The 11,608-nt window shown below is 43.7% G+C and overlaps 1 protein-coding gene across 1 annotated transcript; it reads left to right on the top strand.

Moving 5' to 3' along the window:
* The first annotated feature begins 4,242 nt into the window (after positions 1 to 4,242).
* On the top strand, positions 4,243 to 6,276 carry LOC109467330. Its single transcript, XM_019765275.1, has one exon. The coding sequence runs from the start codon at positions 4,339 to 4,341 to the stop codon at positions 6,274 to 6,276; it is 1,938 nt and encodes a 645-aa protein (XP_019620834.1). The 5' UTR covers positions 4,243 to 4,338.
* Positions 6,277 to 11,608: the final 5,332 nt, after the last annotated feature.

The raw sequence follows: 11,608 nt of genomic DNA, 5'->3' as shown, positions 1-11,608 counted from the left end.
AAACACTGGGGCATAATGCCACATCCCAAAAATTTACTTGCCCAATCGGGCAAGTACAGGGGGATATTTACTTGCCTGAACTGTACTTTTACTTGCCCTGGGCAAGTGGGCAATAGGACTTGTCCAACCCTGAACCGTGACTTGCCATCTTGCTCTGAGCAGCAGCGTGGTCTTACCATCTGATACGGAATCACCATAATTTGCATTTTCTCAATTAGACAATTAGGTTAGGCCATGTTGATTTCATTCTATGGATGACATCCACTGGGAACCCCAAATCTGCTGCGAGCGTGCGAATAAAAAAAAAAGTTCCCTTCATTCTGAAATCTAGGTACTCATGATGGTTGAACATATTATAAAAGTAGAAAAAAAGACATGTCCTTGAAAAGTTTCATCAAGTGGGCAAAGTCACTGAATGAAAAAAAAAACTTTTTTTTTAGAAATAAGTGTTTTATACAACAGATGATCACTGAAACGTCGGCTGAATAAAAACTCTTGGTTATGACATAATTTTTTGTATTATTTAATTCGGTAAAAAGATATTGCCACCCGCGGCCAGACAATATTTACACAATATTTCACCTCACGGTACAAGGTGACTTGAATATATCCATTACCTCCCTGCCAGCTTCGCCTCTTAAAAGGGATGACGAGGAAATTATTGAGATTACTCTCACTCTATTGACGCTATTTTTGCCTTGTTCCAGACGGATTAGAGCATTTCGTGCATATTCATGTCTTTTTGTTTGTGTTCCGTATAATGAAACAAACGCGTAAACTCCTTATATTATCAAAAATAGGATAGTGCAGTACATAAGAAAATAAACCGAATTTCAAAATTAACATTAAGTCCAAGAGATGGACCTACTCATATACTCTCTTTTACTAAGCTAATTTGATAGGTGGCATATTTACATCCGGGAACCTGGAATCAAACTGGGCACTAAGTAACCCTTCTCCTGATTGGTCGACGCTGAAATGCTGAAATCTAACGCTAATGCCTATTTGACAACATTATCATAAAGCACGGAGACTGGAAAAGATAAGATGCTGCACCACTTCTAAGGAGCGGCTTGTTCTTTAAGAAATTGCAGAAGGACTCAAGAACATGATGCAAGGATGATCAACAAACAAGGTAAGCTATTCAATGATCACCTATCGTTATGATGATTAGAATTATCTGTATGTGGAAATAGAGAAAGAGTAGTTCAATATTTACCTGCGAGTGAAAGATTGGTCGTACATGTAAATATTACACGTTAAAAAGAGCGAAATACGAAAATATATCATCTATTTCAAAATACTTCATCATTCTTCTAAAACTTCTACGATCTTTTTTTGTGTGTGCTAATAAAAAAACATATCTATCATGGTAATACCTGCTGCGTATAACATTGGTCGTGCAAATTTCTGAACAAGCTGTGAAATAACTATAATAATAGAAGGATCTATATTTTCTAAAACGACGGTCTTTTCCGTAGCAAGACAGGAAAACGTTTCCAAGAATCCCTTTACTTTAGCTTTTGGTCGTGTGACGATCCCACGACTGGTTTATTACTGGTAATAGTACGATCATTTATAATACAGAACTGTTGCATTTTTGTGTGGACAGAAAAGGCAGTGCTTGATCAGTTTCTGCATATAATCAGTTTCTCTACTATTGAATCACTTCAGGTCAAAATACAGCACTGATATCTATTGGGGGAGGGGCTAACACAGGATAATAGTTTCCACCTTCTATAATTACCCCTCCATGTAATGGGGGTATTGTTTTTGCTCCGTTTCATGTTTTGGTCTGATATCTGAAGATCGGTGAGAAGGAACTGTATGATATTTGGCAGATTGATGGATGGGGCCTTGGATATTGTGTAGGTTGACTTTGAGCCCCTGGTGATTGACCTTGGTACTGCAGTTAATTTTTTTATTCTATTGTTGGCGCGTTATGGACTGTTTGTGCGATATCAAGGTAGCATGTAGTTGTTATTATTATGGTTTAGTGGTTTAAATTTGGGTTTCCTAGCTGTTTGCCTTTGATATTTACAAAATTTTTAACGTTGGTCTTTTTGTGTTGAATGTTTGGAAAATCTGGTGGATGGTTTGGTATAATTTTTGGTATGTGGGTAGTTGTTGAGTCTCTTTGTGTTTGTCGTATATTTGTATTGCTTAATCTAAAAGGATTTCTACATTATCACCACAGTGTATCTATTTTACCTCCTGTTTGACAGGCTATATATTTCTTTGGTCTGGTTGTTTTTGGGTCATTGACCTGCCGGCCTTGCTAATGGGGTGGTTTGTTTGTACACAACACCAACCTCGTTCATGGAGGGAAGATGTCTATTGCTTGTTCAGATGTTTTTATGGATGTGGCAAGCTTTTACACTTCAAAATCTAAAGGCAATGTGGTTTTAATCTTTTCAAATCTATTTCGTTGGTTTAAATGATTTGACGAGAGAAACAAGCCTAAAATATTAACATAGCATTAGCATTAGCATTAGCATGTGGGGTCGTGTGGCGTAGCAGCCGAGTGCTCGACTCGGAACCAAGAGGTCCCGGGTTCGAGTCCTGACACGCCACTGATCTTGTGCTCTTGGGAAAGGCACTTTCCTCACTTCGCTCAGGTGAAAATGAGTATTGTATTGTCCCATGTGTTGGTGGCGGCATTAATATATTATTAAGTTGAAAAACACTTGAGTGTCACCACGTCTTGTGATTACATGTTGAAATATAATAAAAAATATTAGCATGCACATTTTGTCAAATGCCCACACAGGCTATGATTATATTTCCTGTAATTTCAATATGTCACTCAATAGAGTTGCTCTCGTGGAATGCATATTTTAATTGTTTGGTTGTTGTTGTTGTTGTTGTTGTTGTTGTTCAGGCAGTTTCACCATGATATGCGGAAATCAGTTCGTGAATCATCCCTGACGTTACGTGGGGTCAACTCAGGCCAGGGTCGAGGCGTAGGGTAAGAATCTGGCTGTTCTGTTGATGTCACCTAGCGTCTGAACGACTAGCCGTAGAACGGCCAAACTTGGTGATCCAAGATGGCGGATATCTTAAATATGCATGACGTCATTTTATGACGTCATCGGTGTTGCTATGGGCAACATAAGACTTAGTACACCATAATATTCTGTCATAAACACTTTTGGTACAGTTATGTTGAAAACCATTTAGTTTTCAGGGAAAAACCTATTTAGACGGTTTTGGCCAATAAAATCACATTAATGACGTCATGATGACGTCATATTACATCATAACGACATAAAAATTGTAGATATGATAAAATTTTACTAGTACACCATTCTCAGAACATTTGGTGGTCATACGACATACCGTTCGCGAGTTCTTAGGGGGGGGTCAAAAGAGCCCCCCCCCGGTCCCCCCATGTCAAAAAAAGCCCGGTCTAGGTAGGGTTAACATTTTCTTTAGGCTGCCCATATATTCAAATTTTAACATAACATGTTATGGATAAAAGGCACTAACGTTACATATTTATTATTGTTTTTCTATGCCATATGTCCAGGTATGTGTTAGGTGTGCACGCTATCAGCATACTTGCTGCCTAGTGCACACTTTGTATTGTCGTGTTACAATTATGAATAAATAAATAAATAAATACACAGTCACTGTGGTCACACAGAATGATTATTGCTTAGTATTGTATAGAAGTAGAAGTAGAAGCTATTTAAGATGCTCTTCAAGTTTAAACATTTTATGGTAAATGATTCCTGATGACACTTAATAGTATAAGCTAAAATGACAATGCATTAATTATAAATACACATCCAATGCGGTGCTGTAAAGGCACAGCATTGTTACACATGGCATTATAAAATGCAGTGCTTGGGTACTTTTTGGATAAGGATTCCACTATAATTATATTCCTGAATTATCTCAAGAATAGTTTTTTTATAAAATTCCATGGGATGTAAAACGGGTCAATACGGCAAGTTGACGTTCTACCTCATAATTTCGACATTTTTGAGAATGTAGCAATTTTTCGCACTTAAGATTGCCATTTTCAATTTTCGTGCTGGTTGAAGTTTTTATTCATAATCCATGTTTTTAGGTCACTACATACGCCTAAACATGAAATATTTTCAGCAATTTCCGTTCCTCTTTTTCAGGTTGCGCCTTGACATTCGAGTTTGAAGTTTGCAACACGGGTGGCTATTAGCTACAACCTGAGGTGAATCCGCAACGACCAGCTCAGCTGAGTCAAGCAAGGACACTATAGAACACTCTGTTGCCTTTTTCAATGATTGCTTAGTGTATGCTTAGTAGATTTGCAGTGCCAGGCTTGGCTAGAATACTATTGAGAAAGAGGCGGAAATGTCACCTTTCCTCCTCTTCCTTCTTGCGTTTGCCCGATCTGAGGCTGGCCCATCTTGTTCTGACCTGTGTGAGGTAAGCTCTGATGGCAGGTGTGAAGTGCGTGGAATGATGAATATCTTTATTTGGGGGGTTACCCATTGCGCAATGTGCAACACGACCGGGCAGGCCATCAGTGCGAATCAGTTCGGGTGTCTCCCAGCCGCTGTGGAAAAGCTGCAAGTGGCGGGGCACTCCGACAGCGATGGCAAGCTGAAGGCCCTGCCCAGTCTTGCGCGGGTCCGCATACTGCTTCTGGGTCCTGGCCAGATCCTGACGGTTGACCACGAAACGCTTGCGGCCGTGCCAAACCTCCTGGGGCTGTCCATGAGCAACAACGCCATCCAAACCATCGGCAACTGGTTTGGCGGAATCAAGAAGCTGACCAAGCTCGAGCTGTCCTGGAACCAGATCAGCGAGATCGAGAGGAACGCCCTCCAGCCGCTGACAGAGCTCTACTGCCTCAACCTCACCCACAACAGGCTCGGTGCTGTGAAGGAGTGGTACTTCACAGGGCTGACGAAGCTTGGGATGCTACAGCTGTGCTACAACAACATCTCACACATCGACGGGAAGTCGTTCGACCAGGTCCCCGGGCTGCACACGCTCTCCCTTGACCACAACAAGCTGCTGGTCATCCCCGTGGAGTTGCTCGCTGTCAAGCGTCTCAGCGTTGCAAACAACCCTTTCCGCTGCACCTGTGCACTGGAAGACCTGAAGTCTGCGTTGGATCGCCAAGCCTACAACAAATTGCTGTGCAGCTACCCGCCAGTCATCTCGGGGTCAAGGGTTGCCGTAGCAAGGCGGTTCTCAAGAATGCCATGCCCGCCACCGACAGCCAGGGTCTCACGCCAGGATCACGGAGCCACTCTCGTCTGCGAGGTCTTCTGGGAGAAACAGCCTGGGATCGGCTGGTTGGATCCAGGAGGGAATGCCGTTGGAGAAGGAGAGGCACTCAACCTATGGGGTGGCGCTGTCACCACAAGCTTGGAGCACGAGATCCCCACCAGGCAATCTCCGGAACCAGCAACGGCGCAGGAAACAGCCCACCACGGCCTTCCCTACATCGGCAAGTCCACCTACACCCTCAAGATGAGTCCGCAAGCCTACCGTTCCTGGACCAACGGCAGTTTCCGGTGCGTCGTGCAGTCTGCAGCAGGCGACGTGAATCTATCGCTGTCCAAGTCAAATGACACCAGCGATGGATGGCAGAGGCAAGGGCACACCATGGCGACACCACCGGTCCAGCAGAACGACAAGGCGACAGAAAGGATCATCAAACCGACGGGCAAGACCAACCACCAGGACGACACCACTCCAGAAGCTCACAAAGCACAATGGAAGCCCACGGAGAGCCCTGTCTACCCCGGCACGACACCTACCCAGCAGAACAAGAAGATCACAGAAAGTACCACCAACCCAACCGACAAGATCAAGAACACGGACGACGCCACTCCACTAGCTGGCAAAGCGCAGTGGGATGCCGTGATCACCGCTGTTTACACCGGCACGGCACCTGCCCAACAGTCCGTGAGGATCACCAAACCGACAGGCAACAACACCAAGCAGGGCGACACCACTCCGATGGCTGACGGCAGAAAATGGCACCCCGTGTTGATGATCGTCATTGGTTCAAGTGCAGGCCTCGCTCTCTTCTTCCTGTACAAGGTCGCGACCGCTTGCCGCAGGCTCCGGAGAAGGCAAAAAGGCGACATCTTCGGCGTCGCTACATACTCGACAACGTCGGAGGCATACCGCTACAAAACGTCCAGCCACCACCCGCTGCTGTCGTCACTGGGAAGCCTCACCACACATATGCTGAGATCCCGGACGACACACCCATCGATCCGTATGCCGAAACGTCGCAGCTGGAAAATCCCGTGTATGCTGCAGACCTGAAGGAACCAAGAGGTGCAACATCCAACCAAGACCCTCATCCCCAAAGCAACGAGCCCAACAAAGCCAACGACTCACAGCCACACCGCTCGAGGATAAATCAGGAGAAGACCCCAGAGCCACCTCCACGGTCCGACAAGCAAAGCAACGTCAGCGACTCTGACTACTACCCACCGGACACGCAGACGACAGTGGGGGAGATACCGGAACCACAAGGCTTGGAAATGGCGTCATCCTCAAGTCATGGCGCTGCCTCTGACACACTACAAAAAGTACCAGCCACCACCCGCTGTCGTCGCCACTGGAAAACCTCTGCCTACTCACCACACCTATGCTGAGATCCCGGACAACACACCCATAGATCCGTATGCCGAAACGTCGCAGCTGGAAAATCCCATGTATGCTGCAGACCTGGAGGGACCAAGAGGTGCAACACCCAACCAAGACCCTCATCCTCAGAGCAACAAACCCATCAAAGCCTCGAGGAAAGAAGAGGGAAAGACCACAAACCCACCTCCAATGTCTGACAGGCCAGGCACCGGCAGCGACTCTGACTACTACCCCTCGGACACGGAGACGACTAAAGTGGGAGAGATACCGGATCCACTTCCACAGACCAACACCTACGCCAAATCCAACGTCGCATCACAACCAAGAGGCTTAGGAACGGCGCCATCCCCACGACACGAGACTGCCTCTTACACAGGCTCGGGGTCGGAGGCAAAAGGGGAGGTTGAAGATCCCAACATTTACCTCGACCTCAACGGCCCACCACGCCTTCCTGGCTCGAAGACACCGGAACCTGAGACCCAAACCTACGAAAACTCTTCATCACAACCACAAGGCTCGGGGACAGAGGAAGACGACGACGAGGGTGCCAACATTTACCTCGACCTCAACCTCAACGGCCCACCACGCCTGCCTGGCTCGAAGACACCGGAACCTGAGACCCAAACCTACGAAAACTCTTCATCACAACCACAAGGCTCGGGGACAGAGGAAGACGACGACGAGGGTGCCAACATTTACCTCGACCTCAACGGCCCACCACGCCTGCCTGGCTCGGAGAAGGCACCGGATCCTCGAACCCACACCAACGTCAACTCTTCACAACCACATGGCTCGGGGACGGAGGAGGAAGAAGAAGACGAGGGTCCCAACATTTATCTCGACCTCAACGGCCCATCACGCCCTTCAGGCTTGGAGACGACTCAGGCAGAAGCTATTCCGGATCCACCTCACGGACCCACACCTACATATTGACTCTAAAATCTCATCACAACCATAAGGCTCGGGGACGGAGAAAAAAGAGGAAGGCGAGGATCCCAACATTTACCTCGACCTTAACAGTCCTTCATGACTTTCTGGCTCGGAGACAGCTAAGTCAGAGAAGATTCCGGATCCACTTCCACAAATTCACACCTACGTCAACTCTAACATCTCTCCACAGCCACAAGGCTCAGATATAAGTCAAGAAGCTAAGACTCCGGACCCAATTGAATAAACTCCGAACATTAACCTTGACCTGAACTGGACCATAGACACATCTAAATACAAACAATACCGGACAATGCCTCTGGCCCAGGAACCCAGAAATTATGCCGTTGTTGCTTTTCGTGAAAGAAAAAAAAAATCACTCGAAAATCTGTGACATTGCGCAGTGCGAACCCCTGATAAAATGCTTATTAATCATGGCAAGGCCAGCGAGATTAACCAGCCTCATGATTTTATGCATTTTATTTCTTCCTATGATCTAACACAAACCCTTAGACATATTCTACCTAACATTGCAATACACACGAAAACCTTACAAGAAAAAAACACCTTACAGACTATGAGTATAGGATGTGGCATCGGGCCATTAAAATCTATCCAAACATGCTCAAATGAATAGTTCAATATCAGTTACAAACACACATTTTGCTTCAATCATTAAAAAAAGAGGACCCGTCCTCTGTGGCCTACAACAGCGATGAGCTTGCACGACCGGCGCGGAATAGGACTACGAGTATGGACAACGATTTTGTTATGACGTATTGAACTGTATATACTTTCTTGAAAACTAATATTTGCTTGTTTGTATGTTCTCGGTGTTATACTGTATGTATGCAGGGCTTAAAGAAAACTACTTTGGAACAAGAACAAGCCGGGCCTTGATAGGCATCAAAATATGCCAAAAGTTGCAACATTTCTGTGATTTGAATATGAAGTATGTAATCTAAGTTCGATTTAAAAGCTTTGTTGAATTTTCGTTTGTTGTTAGTTACTAAAGTACTTAAGAAACATAGTACTTTGGTGCATTTTAGCAATGTTTAACGTACAGCATAATAATAAGTCGACACCCCTGCGGTACGAGTGCTATGGTATAGTCCATAGTTACAGCTTAGGCCATGTTGATTTGATTATATGGATGACATCCTCTGGGAACCCCAGAACTGATGCGCGCGTGCGAATAAAAAAAAAGTTTTGCAAAAAAAAAAAAGTTAAGCTTTCATTATGAAATCTACGTGGTCATGAAAGTTGAACAAATGACATAGAATATGGTATAGCGAATAATCTACTCTTCAAATTCATTTCTTGACACTGTTGTCTTTTTTCGTTTGATTTTGGCAAACTACCACATTGGTATCATTTTTAATAATTTGTTTGGCAACTTACGGTATATTTTTGCTCATTTTGCAACTGTTTGGTACGATTTACAGTATGGTTCAAAACTTTTTTTTTTGGAAACGGCCGAAAATTCATGCGCGCGCGGATGTCATCCATATAATCAAATCAACATGGCCTTATGGTGCTGTTAATGCATGTATGATATTAGCGTACTGGTATTTGTTGTGGACATCGCAGCATCTATTAACTGTGTTATATTATTGTGATACCATCCTACTTTGATATCCAGGAGGCATTACTGTGAACATTGTTGTTTATGTGATGTTTGAAATTGCTGACAGCTGTTATGAACTTTGCGAGAGAGGAAAATACAGCTTCTCTGAGTCCACTAGCCTGACTAAATTTGCGCTCCTAGCGGCCGGCTCGGTATTACACCAGCGGGGGTGGGGGGTGGACGGTTGGTGTAATACCGGGCCGGCCGCTAGGAGCGCAGATTTAATCAGGCTACCAGTCCACAAACCGAATGGCAATTTTACGGAGGTGTTTACCCTGCAAAATCTAAAGTTACATCAATTTTTCGGGACTCCGGAAAGTAAGCATAGCTTCTCCTGGATTTTCAAAATGAAAATTGTAATGTCTGTAAATGCATGTACATACAGCATACTCGCCAGTCTTTCCCCAAATTCCAGAACCTTATGATATAGTAATAACAACCGTTTAAAGTTATTATGTTCAAACGTTGTTGTTAACTTTTACTGAGAAGATTCTGATAATACGTGAACGATGCAGGAATGAGTAATTGTTCTGATAAGGAAAATTCAGATGCGTTTTCATTTAAGTGTTTCAATGAGAATAAATGAAGAAAGGAACAGCGGGCTCTGACTTTCATGATTTTCGGTAAATAGGTAGCTTAGACAGGGTGTATGCAATGACACATCAAAGTAAACAAGAATTCCGAGATTTCATACCTCCATGAAATATATGAGTTTTTGTAAATGTTTCTTTTGGCTCATTGATTATGGAAATAAGGTCGTAATTAGCACAATCTAGTTCAATTCATGGTTTATCAAATTCAAGTTACAATATTTTTCGTGTACAATTCCTCTTCTTTGTCATACTTTATTTCAACATCTCCTCGATAATTATGCAAATGACCTCTACATTAACATAATATATGCATAGTGATGTTAACCTTTAAGTAACTTACAAATATCTCAAGATATAAAATGCCCATCATTCATCAATAAGGAATCACAGAATTTTCACATGAATTATGCAAATTAGGTCATCATTTGCATAATTGGTATCTATTAATGTTCCATCTGCCATAGATTACAAACATTACATGTATGAAAGTACTATTAAATAAAACACTGTAATTATAGAATTTCCTTATTAATTATGCAGATTAAGCCCTCATTTGCATAATTTGTATTTAATTATGTACAACTCTCTCTCGGCTACCTACACACTAAAAATGATGAACATACGTTGTTCCTATCTGGAATTATTGGCTTTTAAAGTTTTCGCCCGAAAGCCCCCTGCAGTTCCAGAACAAGCTGCTAGGGGGACAAAATCTACACCACTTATTCCTGACAGAAAGAGCTATCTGTCACTAAAACTTCAACACCATAGCATGTTCAGGACAAAAGATACAAAAACCGGAAGTTCTGCTGCAGTACCAAGGTCATCCACCAGGAGGTCCAAATTTGACCTTGGCCTTTGTCTTCCTAAGACCTACCAATGTACAGAATATCATCACAATCCATAAAGACGTTCTGAAGTTATGCTGACTACAAATGTGCGGAAACAGAAACACACACACACACACACACACGCCAAAAACAATGCCTCCATTTTTCATGGAGGTAATTAAACGTAGTTTGGATATACGTAAAAGATTTCGGCCCAGACGAAAAGAATACGAATGTACTAAATTACTAAGTATAACTAAGTGAAGTTAAAAACATCAAACTCTCTAAGAGTGTCACTCCACATGTGTTAGTCGCTGCAGAAGGGTGCCTGCAGTACTGTTACCAATCGCTGGGGATGGGTAGAAGTGAAGGTTCTGGTTAACCAGGTGCAGTGTTCCAAACAATGTAAACACGGTGAAGAGAATAGCCAGCTTCCACGGACCTGTTTTGTGTGGGTCTGCCTCGCGCACATACTTGATAATCCTACATGGTTGAAGAAGAACAAGAAAACTTCATGACCATCGTTGCCTATTAATTTGAGGCAAATATGTAAAAGCATTGTGTTTAATTATGACTATTACAAATCAAGACAACAGGCTAACAAAGCCAGAACAAAAAACAAAAAACAGTGAGTCTATTCCTATATCGGAAAAATGAGTTTTGAATTCCCTATCATACAATGTGCCATGTCACAGACGTAGGCCCTGTTCAGACGAAAGCAGTGGAACCGCGATTCGGGAAAATCGCATACCCCACATCTGGTCCACGTGCCACACGTTCCTTCGGAATCGTGCCCGAGCACGATCCGCCTAAACTACAACCATTATTGTTTAATAAAAAGACGCAAGGTTGCGTCGTATCAATGCCATATGTGGTTTGAGATCGAGGCGCTTTTGATGCGATTTGGAGCGTTCAGAGATGGGGCCACGTGAATCCTGTTTCGATGGAATCTGGACCCGATGCGGTTCCAGCGCTTTCGTCTGAACAGGGTCTTACTTGTTCCATTCTTTCTCATTGCCATGTCGCTGGGC

Source organism: Branchiostoma belcheri, unplaced genomic scaffold, assembly GCF_001625305.1.
Source record: "Branchiostoma belcheri isolate BF01 breed outbred unplaced genomic scaffold, Haploidv18h27 scaffold18, whole genome shotgun sequence".
Classification (NCBI taxonomy): Eukaryota; Metazoa; Chordata; class Leptocardii; order Amphioxiformes; family Branchiostomatidae; genus Branchiostoma; species Branchiostoma belcheri.
This window is presented reverse-complemented; position numbering and strand designations above follow the sequence as displayed.